This window comes from Zootoca vivipara, chromosome 2 (genome assembly GCF_963506605.1).
Source record: "Zootoca vivipara chromosome 2, rZooViv1.1, whole genome shotgun sequence".
Taxonomy (NCBI): domain Eukaryota; kingdom Metazoa; phylum Chordata; class Lepidosauria; order Squamata; family Lacertidae; genus Zootoca; species Zootoca vivipara.
Genome location: NC_083277.1, coordinates 97,116,197 through 97,139,540, shown reverse-complemented (window position 1 = coordinate 97,139,540; position 23,344 = coordinate 97,116,197). Strand labels below are relative to the sequence as shown.

General features: G+C 41.8%; 2 protein-coding genes across 2 annotated transcripts in view; both read right to left on the bottom strand.

Annotated features, from left to right (window-relative positions):
- The window catches only part of RPTOR (regulatory associated protein of MTOR complex 1), a 321,297-nt gene that overhangs the window by 280,958 nt on the left and 16,995 nt on the right, over nucleotides 1-23,344 (bottom strand). The window contains exon 2 of the mRNA XM_035104148.2: nucleotides 4,688-4,790. Coding sequence (XP_034960039.1) covers nucleotides 4,688-4,790 — 103 coding nt within the window. The remainder of the gene's footprint in view (nucleotides 1-4,687; nucleotides 4,791-23,344) is intronic.
- The window catches only part of ENDOV (endonuclease V), a 158,571-nt gene continuing 139,914 nt past the window's right edge, over nucleotides 4,688-23,344 (bottom strand). The window contains exon 10 of the transcript XR_009557056.1: nucleotides 4,688-4,790. The gene's annotated coding sequence lies outside the window, so the exon portion shown is untranslated. The remainder of the gene's footprint in view (nucleotides 4,791-23,344) is intronic.

Sequence of the window (23,344 nt, the reverse complement as noted above, 5' to 3'; positions counted from 1 at the left end):
GCCATAAAGCTAATGAAGTGAACTCTGACCAGTCACTGTCTCTCAGTCTAAACTTACCTCACAGGACAGTTGTGACTCTCATTGAGAGGCAAATACTTTCAGGCAGTTGGCATTGTCTAGATAAGCAAGTTGCACTATGGGACACTGTTTCTTGGGTCACACATTCAGAATCAAAATGTTGGAATAGCCTGCTCTATGCCCTTGTAGCAGACCTCCAAGGTGACCCAGAAGTGATTATCAAGCACATCTTCCAGTTGCTTAACTCTGATGTTTTCTCATGCATCCTTTCATACCCACTAAAATGCCCAGGAAGGATCCAGCAAAAGCACCAATAGCAAAGAAAAGTGGTGGTAAGAGCTGACTTCAGACAAATGACTGAAAAGATTGGAGAATACAGGATTACCATCAATTTTATTGTTCTGTATTGAAATAATAAATGCATTGTATCTGCTCTTACCCAGACATGAAAAGAGCAAAAGAATGGTATCTTTGTCAAGTATTTAGTCATACATCATTAAAGGTAAAGGACCCTAGATGGTTAAATCCAGTCAAAGGTAGTTGCAGCGCTCATCTCACTTTCAGGCCAAGGGAGGCAGCATTTGTCCACAGACAGCGTTCCAGGTCATGTGGCCAGCATGACTAAACTGCTTCTGGTGCAACAGAACATTGTGACAGAAGCCAGAGTGCATGGAAATAATGTTTACCTTCCTGTCACAGTGGTACCTATTTATCTACTCCAGTGGTTCCCAACAGGTGGTCCGGGGACACCCAGGGGTCCGCGAGCTATGCCAGAGGGGTCCGCAAGATGCTATTAGAATAAAAAATATATTAAATATATTTCGTATGATAACAGATTTTTTGTTTTGGCCTTTTCCTGCATGAGCAGAATCTAGCGCAAAACTAGAATTAGATAGAGGCAGTAGTTCTGCTGTATGCCGTTAGGTGGCGCTTTACAAACACTACTGTTTTGCAAAGCGGCAGCGCACGCATTCTACTAACGCTCACCTCCCCAAGATACTTTGCTCGCGTCGGCTTCATTTGTGCGCTACTGCGCAGGTACCCTGTCTTCTCCATTCCCCTCCCTCCTCCCTGGCGCACGCTGCCTCTTTGCAAAACAGTAGTGTTTGTAAACAAGGCGTTGTTTTTCGCGGAAGCTACAGTTCGCGTAGTTAAAAATGGACCGTTGGTTAAAAAGTGGTTCGTTAAAACGACAAAGGTCTACAGATGAAGAGGAAGAACTGTAAAAAACGTATAAATATAAAATATAAAAAGACTCTTAATTTGGCTCTCACTTTTTAATTTTAGGATTAGGAATTAATGGGGGTCCTTGTCACAATAGCGGCTCGATGAGGGGTCCTCGAGAAATTTTTGTTGGGAACCCCTGATCTACTCACACTGACGTGCTTTCGAACTGCAAGGTTGGCAGGAGCTGGGACAGAGCAACAGGAGCTCACTCCATTGTGGCAATTCAAACCACCAACCTTCTGATCGGCAAGCCCAAGAGGCTCAGTGGTTTAAACCACAGCGCCACCCACATCTCTTTTACCTATACATCATTATTAAGGGCTAGCATGGTTTCCAGACACAGTGGAGAAGTAACTGTCCTGGGATTGCTGTTTTCCATTTTGCTAAAATTAGCTCTTAATGATGCATTGTGGCATTTGGGTCACATTTAGAGAAAAAAGAACAGTATTATTTTACAGTTAGTCCATTTCTAGGGACTGTAACAAACCATGTCACATTTCCTGCCTTGTTTTGATGCACTGCCTCCATTAGGCAGTGTATAAACAGAGAGATTTCAGTTGAATTACATTGCTTCTATTCAGTATTCAACTCATTTACACTACTGTTATAAACAGATTCCACCACCCCCTTTGAATGCTACAGGGCATTCATCTTTCTTAATGACATTTTCTACACTCTTATTGTGACATTTAATGCCAGGTCATAAAGCAAAACCAAAATAAGAGACAGGTGTCATTTTTCCAAGAGAAGATAGGAAATATTACAGGAACACTGTCTATTATATGGAGTGAAAGCAGTACACCTAACAACCGTAGCTTCCCAAAAATGAATGTACTAGTGCTTCAAAGCTCATTCAAGGCAAATTACAGAAGATATGCACACCTATTCTTCACTCACCTTCAAAACATAACCACATTTTGTTCACTCCAGTTTTAATCCCAGAGAGACAGGTTTAAGACACAGCAAAAGGAGAAGAGCGCAAAAACATTACTTAGTGGCTATTAAAATACCACTGTATTTTTTTTAAAAAGTATAAATTGTGTTTTATAAATATAAATATCACACACAGTGGTACCAGGTGACAAAACAGGGAATGCTCAATTCCTACATTGTTTCACTGCAGGGATGCAAAGCACCTTCCTTCCTTCTACCTCCCAGTTACTCAATATGCAGAAGCGTCTAGAACACAGAGTACAGGGGGAAAGGCTGTATCACATCTCACTATTCATCATTCAGTGGCTTGCTGTGCTGCATGTATGGGGAAGGAGATGTTACTTCTTTCAACACTTCCATCTTCTTAGTAGGGCTACAGCAGGAAATCCCAAATATTTCTGTAGCTCTCTGCTGCTCTGGCCAGTAGGCAGCAGATTGGAGCAAAACGTGTTCAGGCTCTCCTGGACATTGGAAAAATCATGCCTGGGTTTTCCTGGTCCTCTGCTACTTACAAATCAGACTGAGCAAGCAAGTGGGGAGTACCCCAGTACAAAATGCAGACAAGAAACGATTATAAAAGTGTGATGTCTTCTCAGCTAGTTGGGGGTGCCAGCGTGCCGAGTCAAATGGAAAAGCATGACTCCTCACAATTATTTCCTATACTCAGTGCACTTATTACTAAAAAATAGAATAGAATACACAGTTGTTGTAGCACCCCAAATACTAGCATTATACTACAGCTGTTATAATACAAGGAAAAATCATCCATACTTATCTTCACATAACTGAACATGAATGCATACATAAGTCCTGGTTAACAGCTCTGCAGTAAATGCTGAAGTCGCTTTGTAAAACCTTCTATCTTCTTAGCAATTAAAACGGATGTTGCAGCTGTTTTACAGGGTAAGAAAATACCCAGACAATACCAATATGAATGCCTCTGGCTTTTTGTTCATTTCAGACAAGACCTTTCCATTTACTGCAATATTCCAAAATTTGGAGCAATCCAACATTTCCTAGATTTTGTTTGTCCATTAGAATACATGCTCTTAGGAAAGCCAGAGACCCACACAGAACAAGTTAATTAATTATGCATACAAATCACGCACACTGGGAAATACCTGGTGTGTGTGGAGACAGACTGCATTCATACTGAATATGTGACATTATAAATGACATTAAATTGTCATTTAGACAACAGCGGTGCACAGAAAGTTTTATGTCTCCCTCTCTCCACCAAATTCAATTTATCAAAATTACTGGGATCCTTTTCAGAACCCATGCTTTTGTGACATTTGAACTAAACAGAAGTTCTGGCAAGGAGCTGCTGGTGGTTTAATGAAACATTTTCATACACAAAGCACCCCTGTTCAATTCCGATTAGGGTCTATTAATCAACAAACAAGAACTAATGCCCAGTCTCAATTAAGATACCAGGAAAATGAGGTGAACTAACACAAAAAGAAAGGAAAGAATTATGGTTGCGCAATTTCTTCAACAGACATTCCAGTTTGAGAATTATTGCCCCCAAGGTCCAGTCTCTTGGCCATGTCAATATGTCTTCTCTCAGCAGTCAAAAATCACAATGTAAAACTATAAGAAAATAATTTGGTTTGGGGTTTTTGGTGACCTATATCTAACCTGCATTATGAAACCTCTTTCTAGTAAACAATTAAATGCAAAATGCATACTATTACACCCAAATCCTTGCAGGTATCAAAACTTCCCTACGTTAACTCTGGTTATATCCAGGGACATACACAATAGAGGAACTATAATGTACAACTAATCACACACTATTCTCCACCTCCATCATTCTGCCCGGACACTGAGGTCCAGCACCGAGGGCCTTCTGGCGGTTCCCTCGTTGCGAGAAGCCAAGTTGCAGGGAACTAGGCAGAGGGCCTTCTCGGTGGTGGCGCCTGCCCTGTAGAACGCCCTCCCAACAGATGTCAAAGAGGAAAACAACTACCAGACTTTTAGAAGACATCTGAAGGCAGCCCTGTTCAGGGAGGCTTTTGATGTTTAATAGATTATTGTGTTTTATTTTTCTGTTGGAAGCCGCCCAGAGTGGCTGGGGAAGCCCAGCCAGATGGGCGGGGTATAAATAAAAAACAATATAATATTCAAAGTGGCCCCCAAAATGTGTTGCGGCCCACATGCCTCTGAAATCCTCTAGAATAGATCAACTATGAGCACCATGTTTCTGGCTTCACACAAATAGCAGTGGCCATGCAGAGAAGTGTTCTTGATATTTGCTCCACAATCCTCCTCTGCAAAGCTAGCCTGAGGCTGAATCTCTTTCAGACAGATAAGCCCTTTTACACTAGGGCTGAATTTCAGTGGCTTAAAATTAAGCCACCAGGAGGAGGTAGTGTGACATTTAGTAAATCAACCTGCTTTAATCTGCATTTTAATACAGGATTTGTGTTTAATGTGTTGTTACTTGCATCTAGTCTCAAGACAGGCTGGTTAAAAGATTAAACAAATAATATTCAAATGGACTCACCTATCCAGCACTCAAGACGGGCACATGGAGTTGTCTTCACCACATCAGGAGGGTCTACACCAACATTTAGACACAACACTAAGGCAACACTAACCGTCTTCATCTGAAAAAAGGAAGAGAGATGATCACTACATTGTTTAAGACAACCCTTTAGCCTTTTCAGACCAAACATACATTTGGGGACCCATTTCTTACTCTTTTACCATATATTTGCATGGTAGTAGTGCTGCTGTTGTGACCCACATCAGATCAGGCCAAAACCAACTAGTAGGTCCTAACCCAACAGTTGAAGTGCAGTGCTATAGCGTACATGGCCTAAAAACTCATGTATATATCTACAAATACTAACAAGAGAAGATAAAGGCATCTTTATTGCAATTTTGTTTCATCGTGTAGGATAGCCCTCTGAAAGAATATTAGCAGGTCATGTATAATGCTTAAGCTTCTAAAATGAAAGGTTTGGGCCATTAATCTCTGTTCTAAGCAACAACTGGCAGAGGGTATTTCTACTGCAATTCTGCCTCTGAATTTAAGCAAGTTTAACGGCCTGCACATGGAAAGAAGCCACCTGCTTGTCAAACAATAAGCAGACGTTTCGTTTGCAGTCACTGTAAGAAATTGAGTCCTATCACTCAGCACGAAAATGTGGTTCCGTTCTCCAATGGGAAATGCCATCTGTGCAATGATTGCTGTGATTAATATGCAGACAAAAGCTTCTCAGTTCTGCTATAGCAGGCACGTCCAACAGGTAGATCGTGATCTACCAGTAGATCACTGGACGTCTGTGGTAGATCACTGGTAGATCACTGGCTCCCCCCAAAGAAGCTCAACAACTTTGGCTCCCCTAAAAAACCTCAACATTTTTGCCCTGCACCCCAAAGAAATGGGGCTTTCCTCCCCCCTAAAAAAGCCCTACAACTTTGACCTGAACCCCCCAAAACGGGGTAGATCACCGCCACTTGTTAACTCTGTGAGTAGATCACAGTCTCTTGGGAGTTGGCCATCCTGTGCTATACCATCTAAAACAGTCAAATTAATTTATTAGACAAGTTAGCAAAAAAGTATGGATAGCCTTCTGCACCATAGCCCCAAACCCCCAAATGCTTGTATCTGTACAAAGTATTTAAAAACAGGCACTTGCCTGGTAACCTTTAGCAAGAAAAAAACTATTTCCAGCTGTATAGATAAGAAATCTATACAGCTTCTTTCAGGCCACTGATGTGCACAAACAACTAACGTGGGCACCAGCACAAATGTTTGCTTGGTTTGCTGCTTTGTTTTGTGGATTTATTGGAAAAGCTGATCCTACCCTTCTGAAATGTACAAATTAGGGGAAAGGTGGCATTAAATGTTTACAATAAATTTTAAAAATTTAATTGCAACATTTTTGCTGAAACCTATTTCTACATGGTTTTAGAGAAAAGTCAAATGTTGTTTGTGGCAAATTGCTAACTGACCCTATTTCTAATTATACTAAGGAACTATTAAATACAAGGCAGCACCCTAAACATTCATGTATTGATCTCCGAATCTGTTTCTTGATTAGGGAAATCTGCCTCAGGTTATCTTTTGTTCAGAAAACATATCCTGGGGCTGCATATGTGTCTTAAATTCTTAAAGCTTCTGTTTCTAAAGCCCTTAGTGCAGTTCCACTGAAAACTGATTGCCAGTGGATCTCTGCCAAACTTCATGGATTAGGCAGAGTCCAACAGAAATGTTTTATTAAAAAGTAATGGAAACACATTATTCAAGATTCGCAAATCAATAATGCAACATAGCATGCCTTGCCTTAAGTGACCACTCAGGAAGCCAGATAAACAAAAAGAACCTTAAATGTGTTTTTATAATAAAAATCTCTAACAGGGATCTCTTAAAATAAAGCTCATATATTGCAGGTAGATCACAAGACACAGTTTCACCATACATGTTATCACTGAAGATAGGAATTTGATTCTAAGCATACTACATGGTTTGTGGTAAAGGCTATCAGCGCAATATTCTTACTGCAAGACTGGGTAATTGCATGCTCTCCAAAATATTATACTTTAAGAACTCCCACACTGTACAGGGGCCAAACTATACCACTCCAATTTGCAGCTATCTAATAATAGCTGTGGGACTCGGCTATTACAGTGGTGTATGATAAGAGTTAATGATGCCCTTAGGCTCATGTTGTCTCAGTCCACTATTACAGCAGCCTCTTCTTTCTCCCCACTTTTTCCTGTTCATTACACATCTTGGCTATTCCAGTCTCACAGGAGCATGCAATAATCTATGCCCTGTCTGATACACACACACACACACACACACACACACACACACACACACACACACACACACACAAAACTATGGCCAAAGAATTGCACAGGGACTTTGGCCTAATCCAATATAATCCAATATATGCAGACAAAAAGCAGAAGATGTTACATGATGAATCTTTTGTAAGAAGCATGAACCAAGACAAATAATACAAGTTCAGTGCTGATACAGTCTGAAATTCCACAAACCAGACATTTCACCTTCTTTTAAACGCAGCCTCTGAGCAAGAAACCTCAAGCGACTGAAGATAAAGTACCTGACTCAGTAACAGTCTCAGAGTTGAATTACAGAACTCCAAAGCAATAAAGTGTAACAAAAAAAGCTGAAAAGGAATAAAGCATTTCATAATTTCATAATAAAAACCCAACAAGAAAGGTGTGATTAAACGATGTCGCCAGGGACCAAAGGCAGGTACCGTAACAGTTTCTGCAGGGAAGGTCCCCTGCGGTCAGTCTAGATATGATGTAACACATGCAATAAAACAGTAACATTACAGCCTGAGGAACACCACCATAATAAAATACAAAAAAATGTGGATATTTTACTAATTTTAGAACACCAAGGAAATTCACTTGTCAATTCTATCTCCTTAGATTTTTTTCCAGTGTGATAAAACTTTGCTGAATAAACTACTGCCATAAGAACACAAGATGAGGACAACGGTCCATCTAGTCCAGACATAGGCAAACTCGGCCCTTCAGATGTTTTGGGATTACAACTCCCACCATCATCCCTAGCTAACAGGACCAGTGGTCAGGAATGATGGGAATTGTAGTCTCAAAACATCTGGAGGGCAGAGTTTGCCTATGCTGGTCCAATGCTCTGCTCTCACAGCAGCCACATGGGAAGCTCAAAAAGAAGACCCAAGAGCAAACCGGGTGAGTGTGAACCTCAGCAACTAGTAATCAGAGGCATGCTACCTCTGACAGCAGTGGTAGAATGTAGCCATTGTGACTAATAGTCATGGGCAACCTTATCTTCCATGAATTGGTCTAGTCCTCTTTCAAAGCGTCTGCACCTCTTGTGAGAACAAATTACATTTTAACCATGAGCTGTGTAAAGAAATACTTTATTTTGTCTGTCCTGAATTTTCCAACATTCAGCTTCACTGGACATCCCCAATGGTACGTAGTTCCTTTCTCTTTGGAAAAAGAATGCGTTAAAATATAAAGTTTATTCTGTTTGCACTGTGATAAGGTATTAAATTTAGAGAACATTTATTGGATGCTATCCTTTGGCTCTATATATTTGTACTACAGGCATTAAGTGTTTTAATTATGAAGATGAAAAGCTATTAAAATGGGCTTTATTATATAATAAAGCAAGATTTGTAGTGTCTACCGGTAGTCAAGAACTGCCAATTGGCTTCACATCTTTGTCTTGCCTAGGGCTGCTAATTCAATGGCAACAGAAGAAAGTTTGGATCAAATACATGCATTCTGATATATCCAGGGCAAGGAGCAGGAGGGGGGGAAATCAAAGACCAATCATGAACAACACTCCAAAGTTGCACACAACTTATTTCTGGGATGGCATCATTCCTTGATTGTTGTTTACCACAATTCTTTATTTTAAAATCACACATATAAGGGACCTCCTCCCACAAATATTTACAGCATTCCCATGCCTTTCTAGAGGAAAGCCACCTGGATCTCCACAACCCTGGGGTGCTCATTAAGATTCAGAGCAGGCAAAAAAACTTTCAGCGAAGCTGAAGCCATACAAATGTATAATTTATAAAGAAAGCTAGAAACTGGAGCACACAGCAGAGAGATCATATGAAGAAAGAATTGGAGGGTGGAACCAAACAGGGAGAATCCCATGTATTTTTAGAGTAAAAACCCTGCAGTCTCTACTATCTCCTCCCTCTCCCTCCATCCAAAAAGCTTGCTGCAAAACACCACATTTGCATTGGCTACATCCCAATGCAAATTGTCGATCAAAATGCATTGCTATCATAGACGTTATGCAAGTTTCACATTCCTCATTTTAGGTTATCAAGGGGTTAAGTGATGCTTTCTAGGATGCAGGAGGAAGCTTCATGATTTCTGAAGCAGTTCCTTCTATCAGCACTTTACAGGAATTCCCAGAGGACTGAACAGCCCTTAGGAAAGGGGAGAAAGCAGTTTCACAGTTACCATGTATTTCAGTTTAGAAGCTTTATTGTGCAACAGAGAAAAAGAAAAATTGGACAAAGTCTGATTCTATCTTAACACACATAAATGTGAACTATGTTATGTACAGGCATTTAGCCCTATGGGAATGCACTTGGTAGTGTAAAGCAGAATGAAATGCTATAGTCTTGTATTAAATTCTGCCCTAACTAGCGCAACTCTTATGCTGCTTGCACACAGAAGATGACATGAAGCCAGACCATGGTACTGAGAAAAGCAGGGAGCAGATACCAAGTGCTCACCCATTTCCGAACAAAGATGAGTAAGGGTCTGGAGACCAAGCCTTATGGAGAACAGTTGAGGGTGTGGGTATGTTTAGCCTGGAAAAGAGGAGACTCGGAGGAGATATGATAGCCATCTTCAGATATCTGAAGTGCTGTCACATTGAAGATGGAGCAAGCTGGTTTTCTCCTGCAGTGGAGGCTAAGAGCAATGGATTAAAGTTAAAAGAAAGCAGATTCTGACTAAACATCAGGAAGAACTTTCTGACAGTAAGAGCTGTTCAACAGTGGAATCGACTCCCTTGGGACGTTGTGGACTCTCAGACACTGGAAGTTTTTAAGGAGAGGTTGGATGGCCATTGATTAGATAACCCTTGGGGTCCCTTCCAACTCCACAATTTTACGATTTTATGAACACAATTCAAAGCAATGGTTATTTTTTAATGTTCTTCACTGCTTAAATGAAGTGGTATGCATTTAGACTCTTGCACTGAATTATTCCCCTACTGGTTTTATGTTGGTTTCAAATTGTGTTTAGCAGCTATGTCATTTTTAGATTTTTTTAATGTTTAAATAATTTTATTTACTGTTTAAATTCTGATCTATTTGATACTTTTAATATGTTTGTACATCACCCAGAGAGTTAATACTGTAAGGGCAGTATATAAATATAACAAATAAAGTAAATATTTTAAAGGGCCATTGCTTCCTCCTGCACAAGTCTGCTTGTCTGCTGAGATCAGCTGAAGAGGCTTCGTGTGTTTCCCACTATTGTCTCCAGTATGGCTTATGGGAATTAAGGAAGGGCCTACATTTTTGTGACTCCCACCATGTGGAGAAGATTCATGTGGCCTTCTCTTTACTAGGATACAGCTATTGCTTGAAATCCCTTTCATTCTACCAAGTCTGCAGGCCAATTTCAGATTGACTTTTTTCCTCCCCATTTTGCTGGTTCTCACATTCTTTATCTTAACTGTATGCTGGGAATTTAGTAGTGTTTTAATCTTACTAAACTACATCTTTGTAAGAAGACATGTCATCACACTATGTGGCTGCTAATAGGTGGCCTGCAGTGTGACAACAGAGATGCAGGCCAGCAGCACAGCTTGGCAAGGGGATGGTGAGTTTGGTGGCTGTGGCAGTTAGGTGAACAATGTGAGGAGCAGCAGCAGCCCCTGGTTATTATATTTTGTTTTTAATCAGATGCAAGCTGCATTGAGCACTCTGTTGTGTTCAGATTAGAAAGGAAGAGTAAAATGCTACGACAAAAAGACTAATCTTTCTCCTATTAATCTTTGATCTAAGTCAGTGCTATTTCTCTAGAAAAAGAGATGCCTGAGCTAACTATGAACTTCTTCCTTTTTCTCTCTGAATGGCAATGGCACCCATTTCAGCTCCAGCTGAAAAAAAAGCCCTGATCTAAGTTACAAATCACTGCTCCAGGGCCTTCAGACACCTTGGCTTTTGCAGGCCCACCAGGGCACCTGCAGGTACTGAGCTGCTGAACCTCAATGTTTCTATGGATTTTTTGAAGTGGGAGGGGAAAGCACAGAAAAGAAGAGAAGAGTCGTTACTAGAGCTAGAAGGGCCCACAGCGTTGCATTCTGATTGGTTTGAAAGGACATTAAGAATGTTGAAGTAATCTTAATCTGTTTTAATACTGATACTTTTTTAGGTTTTAAAGTATGGTTGTGATTTTTTTCTTGATGCCACTGTTTTTGTTTGGTTAAGCAGTGTATAAATTTTATGAAATATAAATAAATAAATAAATGTTTGTGTGGGGAGAAGTGGCGGCAAGGAGAACTTCCTGCTCACTTACCGTGTTTCCCCCTTTTTAAGACGGAGTCATAATATAAGCCATGGCAGGATTTTAAAGCCTTTGTAAAATATAAGACATACCCCGAAAATAAGCCATGCCTGCAGGGTCGGCTCCCAGCAGCGCTGGGCATGGGAGAGAGGAGACTGAGCAGCCACTGTGGCATTGCGCTGCCAGAGACTCGCAGCCACTGAGGAGCTTGCGGCGCCGGGGCTTGCAGGCGGCTCTCGCCTTGCCGCCCTTTCTCCTGCTCCCGGGGGAGACGTGGCTTCTATTCCCCATTGCCAAGGAAACAGCCCGGGGGAGAGACGCCAGAGCTGAGGCGCCCCCCGCCCGCGGATCCCACGTGCCGCCGAAAACGGCAATGCTTAGGGCCCCCCACTCCTCGCCCGAAGTGGAGTAAGGCCCCCCGAGCGGTCCAGGGCTTGCTTCCGAATGCGCAGGGACAGGACTGCGCTGTTAAACTCTTTGCAAACTCCTTGCCCAAAAGAAAGCTGTCCTGCAGAGTGCCGGATCGAGGAGCCGGTCTGCAGAGTCAGCGCCCAGCAGCGCGGCGCTGGATTGAGGAGGCGGTGCTTCGTGCGGAGCTGCTGGGCGCCGACCCGGCAGGCCGCTTCCTCGATCCGGCGGCCTCCCGGGTGGGCGCCCAGCAGCGCCGCGCGGAGCACCGGATCGAGGAAGCGGCCTGCCGGGTCGGCGCCCAGCAGCTCCGCACGAAGCACCGCCTCCTCAATCCAGCGCCGCGCTGCTGGGCGCTGACTCTACAGACCGGCGGTGCTCCGCGCGGCGCTGCTGGGCGCCAACCCGGGAGGCCGCCAGATCGAGGAAGCGGCCTGCCGGGTCGGCGCCCAGCAGCTCCGCACGAAGCACCGCCTCCTCAATCCAGCGCCGCGCTGCTGGGCGCTGACTCTGCAGACCGGCTCCTCGATCCGGCACTCTGCAGGACAGCTTTCTTTTGGGCAAGGAGTTTGCAAAGAGTTTAACAGCGCAGTCCTGTCCCTGCGCATTCGGAAGCAAGCCCTGGACTGCTCGGGGGGCCTTACTCCACTTCGGGCGAGGAGTGGGGGGCCCTAAGCATTGCCGTTTTCGGCGGCACGTGGGATCCGCGGGCGGGGGGCGCCTCAGCTCTGGCGTCTCTCCCCCGGGCTGTTTCCTTGGCAATGGGGAATAGAAGCCACGTCTCCCCCGGGAGCAGGAGAAAGGGCGGAAAGGCGAGAGCCGCCCGCAAGCCCCGGCGCCGCAAGCTCCTCAGTGGCTGCGAGTCTCTGGCAGCGCGATGCCGCAGTGGCTGCTCAGTCTCCTGCTCTCTCCAGTGTCCAGCACCGGCGCAGCTGGGCACCGACCCTGCAGGCTGCCTCCGGAACCCAGCAGCAGCAACGCTGGCTGCCGTAATTACAGTTAAAAAAAAATTAAAAAGACACCCCCCCGAAAATAAGCCATAGGCTTATTTTCTTGGGTAAAATAAATATAAGACGGTGTCTTAAAATGTGGGAAACACGGTAGAAGCTCATCCTGTTTGCTTGCTTGTTACCCAACAGCCACATGGAGCTGGTAGCAAGCACCTGCTTTACCTCCTGAAGGGTGTGTGTGTGTGTGTGTGTGTGTGTGTGTGTGTGTGTGTGTGTGCTGGAGGGAGATGCACAAGAGCAGGGGGTGAGATTGAGGTAGGTGGGGGTGAGGTATGTATGAATGAGCATTCCGTGTCTATGTGTGGTCTATAAGAGAGGGAGAGATGCATGCATGTGCTGTGAGCATTTTGCACACCTTGCATATGTGTGGAAGAATGAACACTGCATGACAACCTTGTATATTTTTCTTGGTACTGGCAAATGATCTCTGGTTTGTTTTTTTAGATAGCCAATAGCATCATTTTTTTGTGGGGTGTTTTTTTTTGGGGGGGGTGTGATCTCCAAAATCAGGACCAGTAGGACCCTATTGAATTCCCACAGTAAAATGAAGTTGTCTGGGGAAGAAGCAATGACTGTATTCTCTCTAATTTTGTGTTGTACCACCGGTCCCTGTGAGCCATTTTGTGACTAGTATCCATGACACTTTCTCAAAATTCAAGAGGTGCCCACTGGTCCATAAGAGTGGAAACCTTCTCAACTAAGTGATCCGGACCAGGGAACTACCAGTACCACAAAAACACTATGAATAGGAAGGAATACGAATAGGCTACCAGAGGCCATTCTCATATAGTCTCAGACCATACAAAAATGTTACCAGTTATTCACATTCCTCTTAAAAGTGTGTTTTTCAACCTGGGCATGCACATCGCTAAGCTTTTGAGCTACGTACAGTATATATTACGGCCCATGTATTAAAAGTAACATGGATAACCACCCTATTAATCCTTTTCGTTCTAATTTACTGCTGGGTCTGGCTAATCTCTTCAGGACTGAAGACATTTCTAGTTCTAAACACAGTCTAGACACTCAGTTTACAATACAGTGGTACCTCGGTTTATGAACACAATTGGTTCCGGAAGTCTGTTCATAAACTGAAGCGTTCATAAACTGAAGCGAGCTTTCCCATTGAAAATAATGGAAAATGAATTAATCCGTTCCAGACAGTCCGCGGAGTACTTAAACTGAAGCGTTCATAAACTGAAGCGAACTTTCCCATTGAAAGTAATGGAAAGTGGATTAATCCGTTCCAGACGGGTCCACAGAGTACTTAAACTGAAGCGTTCATAAACTGAAGCATTGGTGTAATTGGTTCCGGAAGTCTGTTCATAAACTGAAGCGTTCATAAACTGAAACGAACTTTCCCATTGAAAGTAATGGAAAGTGAATTAATCCGTTCCAGATGGGTCTGCGGCGTTCATAAACCGAAAATTCATAAACCGAGGTGTTCATAAACCGAGGTTCCACTGTAATAACTTTTGGTTAGAAAACTTGAGTGTCATGGGAGATTTTTCCAATGATTGTCTTCCAATATGCAACTCATTCAGCAAGAAATAAGAAATCTGTCTATTTTATATTTGATGTAGTTACAAAACCACATTCCTTAGGCGAATAACTATTTTTTAAAAAACAACAACAACAAATGCAGAGAAAAACATACCCAAGGCAAAAATCATAAGAAACTATGAAAAAAGAAAATGGCATTTTCTCATCAATTTAACTATTGCGCAAATACTGAAACCTTTGGGAACAATCCACAGAATCAAGCTATCAAGATGTTGAAGCAGTAGCTTAGTCAACGGTGAGGAAAACAATACAAATGAAAGGCTTACAGTATTCCACTATTATCCAGCCATACAGCAAGCCGTCCAATGAAGGAGGAGCAGCAGCAAAAAGGTACTGCAGATAAAATATATTAGCTGCATAGTCTGCCACTTGCCCAAAGGTGAATAGCAATTTCTTCTGAGAAAGAAGATTGCCTGGATTATAATTCAAGCCTAAGAAAAAAATAAAGATTGAGAGGCTCCTGGCAGAGATGTCCTCCAGCAGTACAAACACAGCAAAAACCAATGTATCACAACAAGGCTGTTGACCTTGATAAATTCTAAAACCAGTCTGTTCATGTCCTAACCTATGACAGCAAGGCTTTACCTGCAGAGCAGCAGCAACAAATTGGGAATTATTCCCATGTATTATAGCCCAATGTGTATTGAACCCTGAGAGAACGATATCCTTTCGCCTCAATTTATAATTGTTTTTCAGATGTAACAATGAAAAAATTGAAAATATAACCCCCACACATAACCTCCCCCTTTCCTCAGGAAGGGACACAGGTGCCTCGGTCTAAACCACTGAGCCTCTTGGGCTTGCTGATCGGAAGGTCAGCTGTTTGAATCTGCCCAACATGGTGAGCTCCTGTTGCTTTGTCCCAGCTCCTGCCAACCTAGCAGTTTGAAAGCATACCAGTATGAGTAGATGAATAGGTACTGCTGCAGGGAGAAGGTAAGTGATGTTTCCGTGTGATCTGGCACTCATCACATTGTTCTGTGTGCCAGTAGCAGATTAGTGATGCTGGCCACATGACCCAGAAAGCTGTCTGCAGACAAACGCCGTCTCCCTCAGCCTGAAAGTGGAGATGAGCACCACACCCTGAAGTCGAATTCGACTGGACTTAACCGTTCAGGGGTCCTTTACCTTTACCTTTACCTTTCCTCAGGATTCCAAGGTGACACATAAACTTCAGGGTCTGTACAGGATCTGACCCTCTAAGTGTATGACCCAGAAAATTCAAGCCCCTTATTATTTATCAACCATCATTCCTTGTTACAGATTACAATATCAGTTAGAAACCACACTGCAAGGATTAAAAAGGAAAAAAGTATGAGGTATGAAGATATTTATTTACATCAAACTGTGTTCATACATAGATTGTCATACTGCTGTATTTTACTCCAACAGTAAAGCTTATTACTTTTTCTTTTTTAGTTTTTGTATCCTGTTCTTCCTCATACAGGGTTCAGGACTGCCAACGTCTTGTATACTTGACATCTGTACTGCCAACTGATTTAATGAGAACTACATTACTCCCGTTGCTCAGTCCCAGCTCCTGCCCACCTAGCAGTTTGAAAGCACATCAAAGTGCAAGTAGATACATAGGGAGCACTCCAGTGGGAAGGTAAACGGCGTTTCCGTGCGCTGCTCTGGTCTCTGGTTCGCCAGAAGCAGCTTTGTCATGCTGGCCACATGTCCTGGAAGCTGTCTGCGGACAAACGCCGGCTCCCTCACCCTATAGAGCGAGATGAGCGCCGCAACCCCAGAGTCGGACATGACTGGACCTGATGGTCAGGGTCACCTTTACCTTTACCTTTACATTACTGACAGAGTACCCTACTGCTGTTTCACAACATGAATGTGAACAAACCCATAATGTCTATTGATAAACTTAAGACAAGCAACTGAAGTGTTTAGAGGGCTCATATGGACATATGATCACTTTTTACTCATTCAAGATGTACCCTAAAGCGTCCTGGCTCCCATCGCAATGCAATGACAGAGGTTCTCACGTACACATAATAAATAAAGCTTTATTCAACACTTACTAAGATCACTAAGTGTTCAATAAGAACATCAGGGTCTGAAACTGAACCAAACCTATGATGATGTCTTGACTATGGTTACCAGACATCCCCTGTTCCCGGGGACAGCCCCCAGATTTACCAATTTGTCCCCAGAAAAAAATCCACCCCCAGAATGCCCCTGGATTTAATGTAATGTCCCCGGATTAATCATATGCCTGGGGACTTCCAGACCCTCCCCAGAGCCCAAAGCAATCATCCGCTCCAGCTCCGGAGAGTATCCTCGGGAGCCGGAGGTGCAGCTGAGCTTTGCTGCAACTCTCCTGCCTATCAGCTGACACGCGAAAAGAAACCTCCCTCTCTGTTAGCTCTGCAAACAGCCCTGCTCCTCCTGCTTGCTTGCTTGAGCCAGAGAGGCAAGGCTGCTCTTTGGACCAGCAGAGCTGAAGTGCAGGGAAGAAGCCTCTCTGCATGACATCTCTGCAAGCTACCCTGTCTCTCCTGCTTGCTCATGAGGAAGGAGGAGCACTTTTTCATACCTTTAAAGCCCCCTTTGCTGAGTTCTGCCTGCTTGTGAGCTGAGCTACCAAGCCAGCAGAAAGCACGATGCTGCCTTGAACCTTCAGTCTCCCAGACAGAGGTTGTTGCTTCAAAGTAAAGGGGGGGGATTGTCTTGCCTCTTTTGCTCCATTCTGCATGTTTGTGAGCTACATTGGACTGCCTTCCCTCCCTCCCTTCTCTCTGTGTTATTGTCTGTCTCCCCATTTTTTCCTCCTTACCCATAAACTCTTCCCAATTCTCCCTTTGTCTTTTCACACATTTGGTTCCCCAACCCTATACATCATTATGTGCTGTTGCTTCATTTTTCTTCCCTTGCACCCACCCCCACTAGCAAAAAATAGAAGGAGAGGAATGTTTTATGCTTATTTTGGGGGTGTTTATGTTGGTTCCCCCTAAACAGCTTTCTTGTTCCCTTCTTATTAAAAAATGAACCTTAAAAAAATTAAAATGAACCTTTAAAAATATTAAAAGAGGCTACCTCTGCTTGCTTGCCTCCTTCCCCTTCCCTTTGATAAAAAGGGAGAGATTGGTAGGATGGGGCTTGGGGGGGGGGGTACCTTCTGTGTCACAATAGGTATAAATGGAGCAGGGAAGCCTTATGTTCTTTTAAGTTGTGGCTGCTCTTGTTGAGCCACCTCCATTGCAGATTTCAAAATCTGTGATTCTGTCATCATCCCACATCTCAAACTCTGCTGATGCCTGCACAGGAGATGCCTGCAGGCGGGCAGGGCAGCAGCAGGAAGGGGTTTCTGCTAACGCTTACTTACTTCACTTAGTTGGTCTTTAAGGTGCTACTGAAGGAATTTTTTTATTTTACTTCGATCCAGACCAACACGGCTACCTACCTGTAACGCTTACTCCTGAGTAAGCCTGTAGGGGATCACAGTGCAAGGAGGGAGAGGGAGGGAGTGGAAGCATGGCTAGCACTCCAAGAAAGCAGGCCGGGACCCAGAGGAAGGCCGCACAACAGAGGAGACCACAAAAGAGAATATTTAACTTCATATTTTTTAAAAAAATAACTTCATACTCATTCATTCATTCATTTAAAGTGTCCCCGGATTCATTGAAAAAATCTAGTAACCTTAGTCTTGACAGATGGGCATGCTCCCCTCAGCAGCTTTTAAAGGCAAGAGATGATGCGCTCACTTGCAAGACTCCTTCTCCCTATGAGACTGGAGGCATGCACTTCTCCATGGGGTGTGTCTCCCAATGCAAGGGAAACTCTTTGCTCCAGAAGAGGGAACTAGCAGGAATGGGAGGGTGGAGGGTGTCCTCTCCAGCCCCTCCCCTGTTGCCAGCATCCTTTGCACTCTCCTCCTCTGAGTCAGTCAGACATGCCCTTCAATTGCTATGAATTGCCCTCTCTTATATTGGCACCAAAATGTGTGACAAGAAGTTTCCTATTACTTATGTACAGAAATGTGGGGGTGATCCTTCTTTTTGCAATTTAATAGTATACTCAATTCCACACAGCACCATCTTAGCATGGAAACAATTACAAATTAGACACGAATGACAAATGTCATCTAAACAATTCCATGTTCATGCAAAAGCCTGAATGAGCTGCAGATCTCCCTTTGTGATTTCACACTCTGTCAAGGTGATCCCATGCTGCCTAGCATTTTAAAAAATATTGCCTTAATTCTAGACTGTCAAATTGAAAATAATGGCAAAATACACATTATGATTTATTTGCAATGAGCTCTAGTTTGTGACAAAGTTGTTTTAATAATGTCAATGTAATTGATTCATTTATGCACTCACACAGCAGGATGCATCAAAAGGAGTGACTCAGCTGACAGTGAAAGATCTTTCCAAATCAAGGATATATTACTACAGGATTATTAAAGATGAATTTCATTTTCCTTTTAAACTATTGTCACATTAACAAACAAATGCTATGCTGACAGAAAAAAGGAACACTTCTTGAAACTTTCATAATACTCTTGCATACATTTATATAGTTCTCCAAAACAGTAAATGAAGGTATTATTTGCTAGAATACAGATTAAGTTTCCAACTACGCTTACTGGAAATTTGCAGAAAGAGCTTTACAAGTGCTGTATTTGTAATCAAAACCATCATTTAACAAGCAGCCACAATTCTACTCTCAAATGAGAGAAATACATGGAGGAGAACCAAACAGCTATAAATTACAGGTATGGCGCAAGAATCATGGGATTAAATTGTAGACACAAAAAACACACTGTAATGGCACAATAAAACCATAATAAACTAACCACTGTTCAGTTCCAAAGGCCAGAATGGAAATGTATAATAGCAGGTTTTACAGCTGCAGCAAGTATGCAAATTTTAATTTGCCATTGATTGGAAACTCAACAGTAAAAGGCATCACTGTGCCACAGTCACACTTAGTTTAAAAATCTACTAATCCTGATAGTAAAAGATTGTGGAATGTATGCAATGCTGAGCCAGCAGGCTCCATTGGTCTAAAGAAATTGTCGTTTACTGTATTCTGCTTCCACCTGTCCACCCCCAACCCCCAAATCTGTTTTGGAGTCCATCAAACCTCCAGAGCTGATAGCTGATTTTGAGGGTGCATAAGGGGGCTGGAGGGGACAGGAGAGGAAACAAAAGTCCCACTGCTCAAAAGTTCCTTGCACCAGTGAACCAACTGTGTTTGATGCAACCCTATGACTTGCTAGTAAAATGCAGATGAGAGAGGGGAGAGAGAGAGAGAGAGAGAGAGAGAGAGAGAGAGAGAGAGAGAGAGAGAGAGAGAGAGAGAGAGAGGGAGGGAGAGAGGGAGAGAGGGAGAGAGAGAGAGAGAGGAGAACTTGAACACTGAAACTAACTCTTGGATCCTTTAAATGCACTCTTTACCAAGCATGGGTTGTAGATGTTGCTGGAATACAACTCCAATCATTCCTGATCATTGGCCAATGCCAGCTGGGGCTGATGGGAGTTGTAGTCTAAAAGTGGCTCATAATTAGCTAAAGGAACACCAATGAATCAAATATGAATCAAAATTTTATTGATTAAAAATATTTTAACATTCTTTTTCTGTTGTTGTTTTTTTTTTACTTTTTGGTTGGATTGAACCATGTATGATACTGAAATGCTTTGTTTTGAACATTTTGCAATGTCAAGTCACCTGTATAATTTCTCTTTTATAAATCAATAAACAATATTATTTATTGAAAAAATAATAGTTTGTTAACTCTTTTTTAATAATAAAAAAAGACTGAAAGGCAATTCACTGGAGAGCATATCTGAAATTCTATGCTAAATTCTGGAGGCAGCTGGGACATTGGTTCTAAAAACCTTCCTCAGACTTCTTGGTTCAAGAATTTAAAGTGTTTGCCACCACAGCTATTATGTTTTCTCTTTTGCTACAGTGTTTCCCAAGAGTCAATGCCCGCCCAGGCCAGCAAGAAGGCAAGCAACATTATAGCTTAATCACTTTTTAATTAACACTCAAGTACATTACAACTTGGCGGTTTATTCTTACTATAGAAAGTGTGATGGTCTATGACTAATACAGGCTTGCTTTTACTAATGAGCTGCAGTGATTTAGTACAGCAGGAACATAATGCAATTACAGCAGCAAAATCCAACAACCATGTCTCACATCCAGTGCTGACTTGTATTTACTAGCAAAAATACCCAAAGACATTTTAATACAAGAAAATTAAATCTTCTAAAAAGTTTTGGTTCTAAAATATCTATCTTCTGTGCAAATCAGAATCTTACTTTAAATTAGTGGACAAATTACTATGTGTACTCATTTTTTAAAAAGGTACTGCTAGGTAACAAAGGAAGTTTTCTTTTAGCTTTTTTTTTAGTACTGATTCAGTTAAATAGATCAATTTTTAAGAAATAATGCTTCCCCATTCCTACCACACTAGGAACTACACTACTGAGATCATAGACATTCTGCAATAATTTAATAAAGGCCTGGCATTGATCATTACAAAGGCTAGGATCCAAAGACGCTTTGTGTACCCAAAAGGCCTATAGATGAGTTTCTACAGAAATGGGCCTTTTTTTGCAGTGGCTCCCTATTTGTTGAATGCTCTCTCCAGAGAGGTTTGCCTGGCATCTTCATTATAGAGTGGCTGGGGAAACCGACCCAGATGGGCGGGGTATAAATAATAAATTGTTAATAAGTTGTTGTTGTTACATCTTTAGGCATAAAGTGAAAACATTCCTCTTTAACCAGGCCTTTGGCTAGCTGACATCCAATGCCCTTTTAAAATGTGTTGGAGGGGTAGTTGTTATTGGGTTGTTTTTGTTTTTGTTTTGATAATGTATTTTGTGTATTTATATTGTGATTTCATCTTGTGAACCACCCTGAGACCTACGGGTATAGGGTGGTACACAAATTTAATAAATAATAATAATGTTTCCATAACAGTCACTCCCTCCTCCGGTGCCACACAAACTGGAGCTTTTTTAAGGTCGAGTTTAAAAGGTAGTTTATGATATCGCACAATGGTCAGTTATTAACATTAAAAAAACTCATATGACTAACAATGGCCCAAAAGTTAGAAAAAGCTAATTTATCCAACATTACCGAATTAGGATTGATTATAATGCTAAGAATCAAAGACTAGTACCTAGGTGTGAATTCAATGGTTTTGTGAGAGAGAGCAGGAAGCTGCTTTTATTAAACTATTGTCTCCCATTTCACCTGCTGATGCAAACTTTCAAGCCACAGAGAATCTGCGTGTGTATCAAAGGAACCCCCTTAAATTAAAAGCTGGCATGCTTCCATCAATAGAAGACGGTTCAATATTTTTTATCTCATACTCTCAGACCTAAAAGGAAACACTTGTAAAACAAATTCAAGTGCTATACAGTGGTACCTCAGGTTACAGACTCCACTAACCCAGAAATAGTACCTCGGGTTAAGAACTTTGCTTCAGGATAAGAACAGAGATTGTGCCACGGTGGCTCGGCGGCTGCAGGAGACCCCATTAGCTAAAGTGGTACCTCAGGTTAAGAACAGTTTCAGGTTAAGAACGGACCTCCAGAGATACTACTGTATTTGTTGAGATAATGTTAACATTCTCTTCCAGTTAATGTAAAACTGCCTTTGCATGCTTTTCTATCAAAATCCTATACAGTAAGGGAAAGCAAGCTGTTGATCACCACAAGCCAATTATGGGAAATTAGAACACAACAAAGGACTTGCACCAATTAGCCATTTTACCTGCCTGTAATTTGCATGAAGTTACATATGGTTTTTGAAGTTGCTGTAAAGAAAGGCTCATGAACTAAAATATATTATCTACTGCTAACCCTAACCCTAACCCTAACTATGTACCTGTGAAGGAACAGTTTACATGTCAATTTCAGAAGAAATGTGTCATTTTATTTTTATCAAAGGCTCAGCTTTGTCAACATACTTAAACATAACAAAAAAAACTATTATAAATTTCTTTTTATCAAATGGTTATATATGCATGGTCATATAAGATCTATAAACAAGGAACAGATCAATGTTGGACCAAGTGCAAAAACAAATGCAAATGGTCGACTTGTCCTAAAATTACCGTACGCTTTTGTGGAAGAGGACTATACTAATTATACAATTTAATGCAGTATCCTTAAGCTGCCTCATAATGTTGTTAGGTTACTTCAAGGACAAACCATGAATTGGCTTGAAATTTATAAGCCACCACAAAGATAATCATAGCTACTAATTAGAGAAAGAACAAGGTACCACCACTGAAATTATGTTCAGCTAAATTGTAAAGCATTGTAAGAATGGATTAGAATACCGATTGTATCGAATTGAGAAGAGGGGAAATCTATACCAATATATCTGCATCAACACCATAACACTGCACATGTAGGCATATACCGTAATCAGTATCAGCTGGCGCTTAAGCACATAAATGTTGAAAGGGGCAGTGCTATTTCATAGTAATAAGCTAGATCGGCCTTAACAGAAAATATAGGAAGCTTGCAGTTAGGCTACAGCAAAAATTGGAAGAAAGGAATAAAATGGTACATGTATATTGTTTTGAAGAATATGTTATTGTCTGAAACAAGTAAAACAAGAGCAATGTCAGAGAACAGGGGAGTAAGGATTAGGGTTCAATTGAGAGGACACTCATGTGCATGTTCAGGTCAAATAAAGGTGGAGAACTATATCTACTGTTTCAAATGCTCTTCTCTAACATTTGCACTTTTATCTGTATCACCAACAAGTGAGGACCTTCAGTGAAGACAATATAAATGAAAATCAATATTCTCAAGACACTAACATCTGCTCATTTGAAACGAGATACTCAAAACCTCCTTTAAAAAAAGAAAAAAAGGCATACTTTATTTCAGATCACAGGCCACAATGGAAATCACATAACTCCAATTCTACAGCACATAAATAAACATCTTACATATGCAGTATCCTTTCTTCTCGAAGTTTTAATATGGCAATGCTCATTTATGCTTCTATGCCAATTTAAAATGGAAATCAGATTAATACTGAAGGTTTTGTATGAAACAAGGCATGTAATGTGACAGCTTCAGGAGAAAGGACTTGCTGAAGAACATGGTGCCATGTTAGCCATGAGCTTTTGGGAACATCAAGCTTCAAGCTGCCCTTGAGAATAA